This window comes from Oryctolagus cuniculus, chromosome 1 (assembly GCF_964237555.1).
Source record: "Oryctolagus cuniculus chromosome 1, mOryCun1.1, whole genome shotgun sequence".
NCBI lineage: Eukaryota > Metazoa > Chordata > Mammalia > Lagomorpha > Leporidae > Oryctolagus > Oryctolagus cuniculus.
The window spans coordinates 16207332-16220238 of NC_091432.1; the positions used below are offsets into that span (position 1 = coordinate 16207332).

Sequence of the window (12907 nt, forward strand, 5' to 3'; positions counted from 1 at the left end):
TTATTATGTTGCCTCTTATCTAGGCTTCTTTTTCCTACTCTTGCCATTCTATGGTCTGTTTATTATTATCATTTTATTTTGTAAACATTTTAATAGACATAAATATTGCACATTTTATAGCATGGTGTAAAGTTTCAATATATTAAATGCATTGTGTAATGTCTATATTTAAAGCTTTTAAATTTTCTTTATGATAAAAACATTCAAAATATTTTATTCCAGTGTTTTAAAAAAGAATTATGCATTCTGTTAGCATTATCTGTGGTCTCATACTGTGTAGTGTAAGTCCAAATCTTTTCACTCCTGTTTAACTATAACTTAGTACCTGTTAATTAGCCTTGCACCACCCGCTCCTTCCTTCCCTCAAGAGTCTTTCATAACCTTCATTTGTATTAATACAGTAGCCAGAGGCAACCTTTTTTTTTAAATACATGTATTTAAAATATTTATTGTTATAATAGCAACAATATATAAATGCATAAATTAAATATTTTAAATAACATATTCATATTATATATGTTTGGATTATGTATAAATGATATACATTGTATATAAAATATAAAACAATAATATATGAAATATATTATTATTTAAAAAATGGAGAGTGTCTTGGCTTTCCATGCCTGAAATACTCTCATGGGCTTTTCAGCCAGATCCACATGCCTTTAGGGCTGATTCTGAGGCCAGAGTGCTATTTAGGACATCTGCCATTCTATGAGTCTGCTGAGTATCTCACTTCCCATGTTGGATCACTCTCCCCTTTATTTATTCTATCGGTTAGTGTTAGCAGGTACTAGACTTGTTTATGTGCTCCCTTTGACTCTTAGTCCTTTCATTATGATCAATTGTGAACTGAAATTGATCACTTGGACTAGTGAGATGGCATTGGTACATGCCACCTTGATGGGATTAAATTGGAGTCCCCTGGTATGTTTCTAACTCTACCATTTGGGGCAAGTCAGCTTGAGCATGTCCCAAATTATATATCTCTTCCCTCTCTTATTCCTACTCTTATGTTTAACAGGGATCACATTTCAGTTAAATTTCAACACTTAAGAAAAAGATCTCTGTGAGTGAGATCTCAGTGGAAAGAACAGGTCTTCAAAGAAGGAGGTACCTTTCTCTGAAGGGAGGAGAGAACCTCCACTTTGACTATGACCTTGTCTAAACAAGATAAGAATCGGAGAACTCAGAGGGCTTCCATAGCCTTGGAAACTCATGACTGGAGCATAGGGAGATTACTGATGCCATAGACAGGAGTGTCAATTGGTAAAGTCAACAACAGGAGTCACTGTGCACTTACTCCTCATGTAGGATCTCTGTCCTTAATGTGCTGTGCATTGAGATTTAATGCTATAATGAGTACTCAAACAATATATTTCACTTTGTGTTTCTATGGGGGTGCAAACTGTTGAAATCTTTACTTAATGCATACTAAACTGATCCTCTGTAAAAAAAAAAAAAAAAAAAAAAAAAAAAAAAAAAAAAAAAAAGAAAAAAGAAATTATCAACTCCCAACTTGACTCTCACTGGGATTAAACATGACAATAGGTCTGATCTGATTTCATCATCATTTAAAAAAAATCATCTATTATTTTTCACTTTATGTTTCTGTGTGGGGGCAAACTGTTGAAATCCTTACTTAATGTATAATAAGCTGATCTTCTGTATATTAAGATAATCGAAAATGAATCTTCATGTGAATGGAAGGGGAGAGGGAGTGGGAAAGGGGAGGGTTGTGGGTGGGAGGGACGGTATGGGGGGGAAGCCATTGTAATCCATAAATCGTACTTTGGAAATTTATATTCATTAAATAATAGTTAAAAAAAAATGGAGAGACACAAAGAGAAAGAGAGAAATCTTCCATCCACTGGTTTGCTCCCCAAATGCCAGCAATGGCCTTTGCTGGACCAGGCTAAAGTTAGAAGCCAGGAATTTAATCCTGGTGAATGTCAGTTTTTCATGTATAAATTAAGTCACTTGTCTTTCACTTCACTGGAGCTAGGAGTCCCATAGTTACTACATCACAAATGATTGGGTCTACCTTTTAGACTTTTCTCTCTGTCTGCTCTTTGCTCCAGTTCTGATCCTACTGCTGATATGTGAACATCTTATGACACCGGAGCTTAGTTCCTGGCCAAACCCTTTCCTTAGAAAGCCTTCTCCAGGCCAGTGCTGTGGCATAGCGGGTAAAGCCGCCACCTGCAGTGCCAGCATCCCGTATTGGCACTGACTCGAGTCCCAGCTGATCCACTTCAGATCCAGCTCTCTGTTCTGACCTGGGAAAGCAGTAGAAGATGGCCCAAGTCTTGGACCCCTGCACCCACATGGGAGACCCAGAAGAAGCTCCTGGCTCCTGGCTTCAGATAGGCACAGCTCAGCCGTTACGGCCATCTGGAGAGTGAACCAGTGGATGGAGACCTCTCTCTTTCTCTGTGCCTCTGCCTCTCTGTATCTCTACCTTTTAATAAATGAACCTTTAGAAAGCCTTCTCTATAAAACTTGTGTGACACTCAGATTCTCACCACATTGCTTTTCCTTCTAAGTAATGAATCAAACTAATCACAGAATCAAAACTTTCCAGTTATTATACACCTTTTCTCCATAAAATGAAAATAAAACCACAGTTCTAAGCATTTCTCAAGTTCTGTTGATAACCTTGATGAAATATCTCTTTGCATATGTCCCCTTCTCTTTATTGCTGGTCTACAACACTGATCTACTCAGAATAATTTTATTTCTCTATAATTTTGTGTATTTTCCCCCTTCAACTTATTCTACCTACCTTCCAACATGTTGATAAAAGTGACATTATAAATATTTCCCTAAAGCATATCATTTAATTTTCAATCAGGGCTTTACTTATTAACCCTTGAGAAACTCTTCAAATACATTATCGAAAAATTTAAGGAATTTCATTTATATGACCCTGTTATCACATAACTTAACAAAGTTACTGTCCATTGCTTTCAGTTAAAAATTCCATTCTAGAGCCTAACTTACCAGATTTTCGTATCTTTAACATGTTCCATATACGATTCCTATAGTTCTTATTACACTAATAAATTTTGCTCCATCGCTTAAATCTTTATGTGTTTTATCACAAAGTAATTGCCATAATAAATGTTTTCAATGGAAGTATGTTGAATAAATGAACTATATATAATGAGGCTTATTTCTTCTAAAGATTTTCCCCACCAAAGTACTATTAAGAATCACAATATAAATTCAAAATATATTCAATTTGATGACAGTAGTTTTATAACAGCAACGAAATTATTTGCTCTAAGAACTGTCCACCAAGAGATATCTCCATTATTCTCTGAACACTAATGTATTTGGTGGATGCCTATTCTTTGTGCATCTTTTTTATTAGAATTAATGTCAGATTCTTTTTAACACTCTGATAAAATTCTCCAGATTTTAGCTTGAAAATTTCTGAGAAAAACGTTTTTATAAGCTTTTGAAAAAATGTTTTTTAGTCACCAATAAAGTGAATGATGAAATGGAGTGATCTTTCTATCTTCCTGTCAAACTCTACCCTCATATCCCAAATTCCACTAGAGAATCTGTTTTACTTGTAGTTTTATTTCTGGCTGAAGTTTTAGTGAAATTTTGAAGGAAATCTGTCTATTTCAAGGTTAATGTTATATTAGCAAAGCATAGGTAGGGCTGAGTCACACAGGGTTTCACTTCCACCAAAGTGACTTTTTTGCTGCATCTTTCACGTCTTTATTCCTCAGGCTGTAAATCAGAGGGTTTAGCATAGGAATCACCAAGGTATAAAACACAGCAGAGATCTTTTCCTGTTCCAAGGAATACTGAGAGCTTGGCTGAATGTAGCTAAAAGTCACAGAGCCATAGAACAAGGTCACAGCAGTCAGGTGGGAAACACAAGTGGAGAAGGCTTTCCACCTCCCTTCAGCAGAGCGAATTCTCTGGATGGCGATGATGATGCGGGTGTAAGAGACCATGATGATGATGAAAGTGAACATTGCAATGACCCCAGAGAAGATCAAAAGCAGCATTTCATTATTATGAGCATCAGAGCATGAAAGCTTCAAAAGAGGGGGGATGTCACAGAAAAAATGGTTCACAGTGTGAGGACCACAGAAGTCAAGTTTGAGCAAACCTATTGTGTGTGTCAGGGAGTTGATGAGCCCACCCAGGTAAGATGCAAGGACCATGGAAGTACAAACGCATTGGGTCATAATGACTTTATACAACAGGGGGTTGGCGATTGCCACATAACGGTCATAAGCCATCACAGACAGGAGGATGCCTTCCGTGGTTATGTACACTGCAAAAAAGAAACTCTGTAGAACACAGCCAAAAAATGTACTGGACTTCTGTTTGGATAGGAAATTGACCAGCATCTTAGGAGCGAAGACAGTGGAGTAGCAGATATCACAAAAGGAGAGATTGCTAAGAAAGAAGTACATTGGAGTGTGGAGATGGACATTCAACCAGATCAAGACAATCATCCCCCAATTACCTACCAGGGTGATGATATAAATTAGAGTGAAAAGCAAAAATAAAGGGATTTTCAAATTGGGGTTTTCAGTTAATCCTACCAGAAGAAATTCCTTCACACTTGTATGATTCCAACCTGCCATGCATTCAGGATTCTAAATCTCCTTGGTTGCAGAGTATGATGATATCACTAAAATGAAGCATGTTACGGTTTCCTCCAGAGTCCAGTATCCACAACAGCATGTGACATTTAAGATTACCCTATAGTTAGATGAATAAAAGAGATTAACTTCAGCAATGACAATATATGTGCAAAACAGTCCACATAAAGTGATTAAAAATTTTTGGAATTGGAGATTCCATTTCCTGGTTCACAGTGTTTACCTCATATAGAAGAGATACATAAAAAACTCCATTATGCCCCCAAACTAGTAACGGAACTTGGATTCAAATTCCGATAAGTCCAGTATCAAATCTCTGGTAGTCTATGGCATATACGAAGAAACCTACAATATTTTATGGCAATATAATCGTTTTTTCATTTCATTTCCCATGAACTTGTTGCAGCACCTTTGTATAAATCCTGCACAGTCGGTTAATTCTCCACCTGAGGCGCTGGCATCTCATATGGCCACCAGTTCTAGTCCCAGCTGCTTCTCTTTCAATCCGGCTCTCTGCTATGGCCTAGGAAAGCAGCAGATGCTGGCCCAAGTGCTTGGGCCCCTGCACCTGTGTGGCAGACCTGGAAGAAGCTCCTGGCTCCTGGCTTCCAGTCAGATAGGTGTAACTCCTGCTGTTGTGGCTATTTGGGGAGTGAATCAGTAGAAGAAAGACCTTTCTCTCTGTCTCTCCCTCTCACTGTCTATAACTCTACCTCCCAAATATATAACATAATCTTAAAAGAAATCATGTGCTTCCATGGGGAGCATACTATGATGACAAATCTTGGTGTCCTGTGGCATTCCTGCTCCTAATTTTTCACACCTGCTGAAGCTCATGTGCTGACTTCCATAGTAGGTAGAACCCTCTCTTTCCAAACTTCAGCTCTCAGTCTTTTATTTACTTCACCCTCTGCTCCATTTCTCCACTTGGAAAATGAATAACTGTGCCCTTGAGTAGAATTGAGTTTGGAGAAAAGAAGCACATCAGTCTTTTCATTTGCTATTTATTATTGACTTATTTTTTTTCCTTTTTCTGTTATTATTTTTAAAATTTTGTTTAAGGTAAATACAGATTTCATGTATTTCATATACACAGATTTAGGACCACCCATGCCCCCACACTTCTTCCTCTTCTTTCTCTTATACACACTCTTAGTTTTTACAAAGATCTATATTCAGTTTACTTTTATTTATAAGATTAACCCTACACTAAGTGAACAGTTCAAAAAACATTATGAGGGGCTGGTACTGTGGCATAGCGGGTAGAGCTGCCGCCTGCAGTGCCAGCATCCCATATCGGTGCCGGTTCAAGTCTCGGCTTCTCCACTTCTAATCCAGCTCTTTGCTATGGCCTGGGAAAGCAGTGGAAGATGGCCCAAGTCCTTTGGACCCTGCACCTGCATGGAAAACCCAGAAGAAGCTGCTGGCTCCTGGCTCCAGATAGGCACGGCCCTGGCAATTGTGGCCAATTGGGGAGTGAACCAAGCAGATTCTCTTTCTGTGTAACTCTTAAATAAAATAAATAAATCTTAAAAAAATCTCTAAAAAAACAGTGTGAACAGAATAAACATTGTTCCTCAACAGTAGAGACAGGGCTGTAAACAATCATTGAATCTCAAAATGTCAGCTTCACTCCAATACATTATTTTAGGTACTATTCAGTTACCACAGATCGAGAAGAACATACGGTATTTGTCTTTTTGTGATTGGCTTACTTCACTGAATATAATGGTTTCCAGTTGCATCCATTTTATTGCAAAAGACAACGAAATGTTTTTTTTTACTACTCTGTAGTATTCCATAGTGTATATCTACCATAATTTCTGTACCCAGTCATCTGTTGATGGACATCTGGGTTGATTCCATATCTTAGCTACTGTGAATTGAGCTGCAGTGAGTATGGGGGTACAGCTAACTCTTTGATATACTGATTTAATTTTGTTTGGGTAAATCCCCAGGACTGGGATTTCTGGGTCATATGGTAGATCTACTTTCATATTTATGAGGTATCTCCATACTCTCTTCACAACGTATGCACCATTTTACATTAGGACTTATTTAAAAAAAAAATAAAAATGCTGCATTTGACATAAACTTCCCTTGGGATGGCCAAGGACCACACTGAAGCCCCTAGATTTAAGTTCTTGCTCTGCTTCTGATTCTAGTTTCTAGTTGATGCACAACCTGGGAGATTGCAGGTGATGGCTAAAGAAGCTAGATCTTTGCCAACCACGTTGAAGACTCATGTTGAGTTCTTTGGCCTGGATCCAAGCTTTAGCCTGACCTAGTCCCAGGTGTGGAGGGCATTTGGGTAGTGAAACAGTAAGTAAGTCTATCACTGTATCTATCTCTTTTTCAAATGTTTTTAATGGCAATGTAATTAAATTTTTCACACTTTTTATTTGATTATAAAAACAAAGATATATATATAGATATATATATATATATAGAGAGAGAGAGAGAGAGAGAGAAAGATTGTGCTGTTCATTCTCCAACTGCCCATAACAGCCAGAAATTCAATCTGATTTTGCCACACGAGTGACAGGAACTAAACTAAACTAAACTACTTGAGCTATCATCTGCTGCTTGTAGGAAGCTTGGAGTCAGGGCAGAGCTGGGCTGTGAACTGAGGCACTTTTGTATGGGTTGCAAGAATCCCATTGCTATATTAATCATTGATCAAATGCTTGTACCTAGCATTGTCATTTAACTTGACAACCTTCCCTTTGCATCCTTGTATAATGACATTTTTGAATGCTGGCTTTTTAAAATCATCAAAGCAAGAATTTTGAAATCTCATTTCTGAGAGACAAGAAGCACCAAAGCTATATCTATTGGATATATTGTTTTCAAAAAAATAAGCTATTTGATTTCACATATTTTATTAAGCCATGATACTAATTTAGCGACTTATTGTTAAACTTCAGCAAATTATTTTATGCACATGTACTTTAATGTACTCAATAAATATGTAACATTCACTATTCTCTGCCAAGAAATATGTTAAAGATGAAGCAGTGAGCAAGAAAAACTTATTGTTTTAAGAGCTCACACTCTGTTAAGGAGATAAACATATATGAATATACTACATGCAGTAATAACCACCATGAAGAAAAGTAAAGAAGGGGATTATGAATAGAATGAGGTGGTAAGTACTCTATTACACAGTCTGTTTCATGCTGTTGCCATAACCAATTACCATAAAACCCGTGTCCCCAAATAAGAAACATTATTCCCTAACAGTTTGGAAATTGTTAAGTCCAACATCAATTCCACTATTATGAAATCAGTGTTGTCAGTGGGGCCACACTCCTTTCAGAGGCTCTTGGAACGAATCCATTTCATTTCAATTTTGAGTTTCTATAATTGCGTGAGTTGGCTCATGGCCCCTTCCTCTGTCTTCAAAGGCAGTAGCATGGGAATATCATCAGAGATCTCACTGTCTGCCTCTTATAAGAACACTTTTCATTATGTTTAGTGTCATCCTAAATAATCCAGGATAATCTAACTATCTCAAGATCTTTGATTGAATTAATTTGTTAATTAACTATGTAGTTAAAGGAGTAAAAATGGCTCATGGTGGCACAGCTGGTTGAGTCTCTGCTTACATCAGCATCCTGTATCAGAATGCCAGTTTGAGTCTTGCCTGCTGTGCTTCCAATCTAGCTCCCCGCCAATGCACCTGGAAAAGCAACAGAAGATGGCTCAAATACCTGGACCCCTTCCACCCATGTGGGGGACTCTGATGGGTTCCCTGACTCCTGGTTTCAGCCCTGCCAACCCCTCGCCATTGCAGCCATTTGGTGAGTAAAGCAGAAAATGGAAGATCTGTTTCTCTCCTTCCTTTTTCCTCTTTTATCTCTGCCTTTCAAATAAATAAATCTTTAAAAATAATTCTTGATTGACTCATGTTTGACAGATGCCACTTGTAATGTAAGCTAGCATTCTCACATTCTCAGGTACTAGGATTTAGGACTTGAATATCACTTCAGTCTATCATTCCATCAACCACATGTTCCTTTTTATAAGACAACCTCTATGTAAGTTGAAACCAGAACAGAAATTTGATAGGGAGATTTAATTAATGATAAAATATGATTACTCGAAAAATGTTCCAGACAGAGTGCACAGTTAAGTTCAAAGTCTTGATGTGGGGCTATGCTTGCCCTTATAAATGAACAAAATTGAGGTAACAAGAAGGAGAGTTACTGATGGGGAATAAAAGTTCCTGGATTCACCATAAAGGATGATATCTTGTAAGGTATTTGGATGTGTCTCTGTAAGGTGGGGGAAACATTGCAAAGAGAATTTACATATCTGAAATGTGTCTGCAAGTACACCCTAGCACTTACTTTGAGAATAGAATTCAGTAGGTCAAGGGCAGAAATGTGGAAGACATTTAGGGCACTGTAAATAATCCATGAGCAAGACATCTATGCCTTTACGTCAAGGTGGCAGTATAGGAAATGACCAAAGTGATTCTATCCTGTATAAAATTTGATGTAGATTAGAGATCTCAGCCTGAAACAACGGATACTCTAGAAAGTATGTGTGCACATTAGTGTGCGTGCACGTGTGCATGTGTTTGGTCATGAAGTAGTTTGTGTTTGTAAGGTGTAAAATCTAAAATGTGAAAAGATACAAATTCTAACATCATCTAGGGTAAATTTAAATAATCTTTGAATAGTAAGAATTAAAAGTTATGAATTTTTTTTCTCTAATTATGATTTCCAAAGCTGATTCTCCCTACTTTCTAGAAACTCTCAAGGATGCAACCTTGAGAATGGAGAAATATGGATTTACACTTTTCCCACTTCTGTGAGAAATTATAGAAGATACTCATGGATTTAACTTACCACAAAATCTCATACCATCTGGCTATATTTGTTCTAGCTTATACAAAACATATTGCATAAAGTGAATAATTTTTCTTCTTCATTCCAGTGTCCCAATCACCTGGATTTTATTTTCTGTGTCACTAAACTGGTCATGTTCCTATGGTAAAATACGTGTATTTCATTTCCCAAAATATCATACATCTTTTAGCCATTCAAACAACATGTAGTCCATGAAAAACAGAATATTTGGCTTGGAAAATTCACAAAGGACAACACTTGTGTCTTTGCAGAACTTGTTGTCTATTGAGGTTAGGGTTTCCATTAAGCCTGGAAACTGCTCTTTGGTACTGTTAATTGACAACCAAAATCTTCACTAAGTATATTCAGATCTCATCAAGTCTGAGGCAATAAATTAGATCCTGTCTGTAGCTTAGATCACTGGTGTTGGCAAGAACAGTGAATTCAAATTGTACTGTATTGAAGAAAAAGTAAATACTGTACTTGGAAGTCACAAAGATTCATGATTTTATATATAAACTTACACTATAAACTAGCATACATTAAGTGGTACATGATAAAAATTGCCTACTGGACAAAAGAAGAAAATCACAACAGGCACAAAGGGAATATAACATTTAAACAAAAATCACAAAAATAGTTAAAAACCCAATATCCAGAACAACAATCCTGATATACTAATAGAAAAAAAGCTATAGCTTAGATAATATAATTTAAAAACAACACGTGTTGTGAAAGCAATTTTATTCATGTCCACTGGAGCAGCAGTGAGAAGAAGTAACCATTTGTTGTACAAAACAGAGCTGAGTTCTGGGGATCACCCTGTCTGTGCACATGTCTGTGTTACAGATGGGAAACAGAGACAAACTCAAGGAAAACAAAAACAGTCTTAAAATGCTATTTTTTAGATCATAAAAATATTTTTACATCATAATGTAAGATTCAATGTAAATAATTTTCAAATCTTTGATGTTAACTTTGAAAGAAATGATTTTCTCTGTAATAAAACTGAAATACCTGACAATTATCACATAATCCATTTTAAAAGAAACTTTCATACATTTGTGAAAGTAACTGTAAGGTATTATATAAACCAAGCATTAAATAACGTAAACACGCTAACATACAATACAATATTTGATATGGACCTGTGTAAATATTTCTCTTTTGCACAATATAAGATCACTGGTAAACAAATCACAAGTTTGTTGCCAGGTTTTAAACATACTCACCGCTAAGTTAAGGCCTGAGTAAGCAGAGCATCTATTGAAGACATGGTTTTCCTAATTATTAAGTGACTTCTTGTTGGGAGCAGAGGTGTTTTATGTTTTGTTCATTTCCTTCTGGGGAGATGAGCTATATTTTATTGCATATATGAGCACCTCACATGTCCACATGTTGGATAATTAGCATAGTTTCTGATCTCTTGAGGCTGGAACTAATCACAGAGCTACAAGTCCTCTCAATTATTGTTCAGTAGATGTCTCTTCTTTCACATTGATAAATATGAAAATATTGTGGCTTATGGTTAAAAATTTTTAAATCTTACATGTTCTCTAACTAGGAAGTAGCTTAAATGAAAGGTATAATGAAGATAATAAATGTGATTATAGGAAATAGAGAAATATATTCTAATTACAGAATTTCTTTTTTTTTTTTTGAAGATTTACTTATTTATTTGAAAACAATGTGTTGCAGAGAAAGAGAGAGAGAGAGAGAGAGAGAGAGAGAGAGAGAGAGAGAGAATCTACTGGTTCACTCTCCAGATGGCTTAAAAGACCAGTGCTGGGACAGGCCAAAGCCAGCAGCCAGGAACTTCATCCAGGTCTCCCAATATGTGTCAGGGGGCCAAATACTTGGGCTGTAGTCCACTGCTTTTCGCAGGCCATTAACAGGGAGCTGTATTGGAAGTGAGGCAGCCAGGACATGAGCTGTTGCCCCTATGTAATGCCTGTGTCACAGGAGGCAGCTCTACCCACTACACCACAATGCTGGCCCCACTAATTACAAAATTTCTAATTATAAGCAGCTGAGCTTGTTTTCTGTAAAATGGGAGCATTCACACATGTTCTATCTGGTTCATTATGACACTGATATAAATTAATATATAAGATTTATTTATTTGATAAAGCAACATACGAAGGAAGGGGGGTGGGGAGAGTGATTGATTTTATGCTGGTTGATTCACTTCCCAAATAGCTGCAACAGTCATGTCTGGGCCAGGCAAAAATATTCTCTTCTCTCATAATTCAGCAGGTACCATAGGTCTGTTGGTTATCTTATGAATCCTTTGTAACATCCGTTTTATTGAAGCAGTAGTAGATACATAATAGAGTGTGGGGCTGGCGCCCCGGCTCAATAGGTTAATCCTCTGCCTGTGGCACCGGCATCCTGGGTTCTAGTCCCAGTAGGGGCACCTCTTCCAGGCCAGCTCTCTGCTATGGCCCGGGAGTGCAGTGGAGGATGGCCCAAATGCTTGGGCCCTGCACCAGCATGGGAGACCAGGAGAAGCACCTGGCTCCTGGCTTCGGATCAGCGCGATGCGCTGGCCACTGCGGCCGGCGCACTGCGGCCATTGGAGGGTCAACCAACGGCAAAGGAAGACCTTTCTCTCTGTCTCTCTCTCTCACTGTCCACTCTGCCTGTCAAAAAATAAAAAAAAAATAATAGAGTGTGGAGATTTTGCATATATTCCTAATGTCTTTTTATTTAATTTATATTTAGGTCTCTTCAACAGTTAAAATAATATGCCAATCATTTATGTGTTTGAGGGAGGGTGGAAGATGATTTTTTTCAGTTCCATTGTTCATTCATAATCACACTTTGGTATTGTAGCATTAAAGTAGATTGTTATATGGAAGAAATAAAATATCTTATACAAATCCACATATTGTACAACATTTAAAAAACAGTGACAATATGACAATATTAAATGCAGTTGTGAAAGCTGCAATAGGATAATAGATTGACTATGAAATGTAAACTATTACCATGTCAAAGTGAACAAAAGAAATTCAGAATCCAACAAAATTATCAGAGGATGAATGGAGATACCTAATGAGAATAGGGCTACAGATTTAAAGAGGGGAAAAACAATGTGATCACATGCAACCAACTCAATGGCACATGCTTAAACTAATCCCTTGAAAATTTATGAAGTAAACAAGGGATCAGTGTCCATGACAAGAAGAAACTCCTGTATGGATCCCAAAACCACCTGGGATATACAACTTCAGCCTTCTGAATGAGAATCCCTGGTTTCCTTGAAGTGACTCAGTTGCTTCCTATGTAAGTATTTTTAAATCTAAGAAGATTAAATTTAACATAGAAATAATGAAATTAATAAACTCATAAAACAAAAGGTTTAAGAAAATTTGTAATAGTGGTCATATTATTAAACCAAAGTCAAATATATAA

At 37.0% G+C, this 12907-nt stretch overlaps 1 protein-coding gene across 1 annotated transcript; it reads right to left on the bottom strand.

Moving 5' to 3' along the window:
• Positions 1-3689: 3689 nt before the first annotated feature.
• LOC100344888 (olfactory receptor 5J3-like) lies at positions 3690-4616 on the bottom strand. The gene has a single exon (XM_002708923.2). It carries the CDS (start codon positions 4614-4616, stop codon positions 3690-3692), a length of 927 nt encoding a protein of 308 aa, XP_002708969.2.
• Between the last annotated feature and the right edge of the window lie 8291 nt (positions 4617-12907).

Bases quoted from the DNA above. Each gene is read 5' to 3' on its own strand.
- LOC100344888 (XM_002708923.2), bottom strand. From the start codon at position 4,616: ATGGCAGGTTGGAATCATACAAGTGTGAAGGAATTTCTTCTGGTAGGA.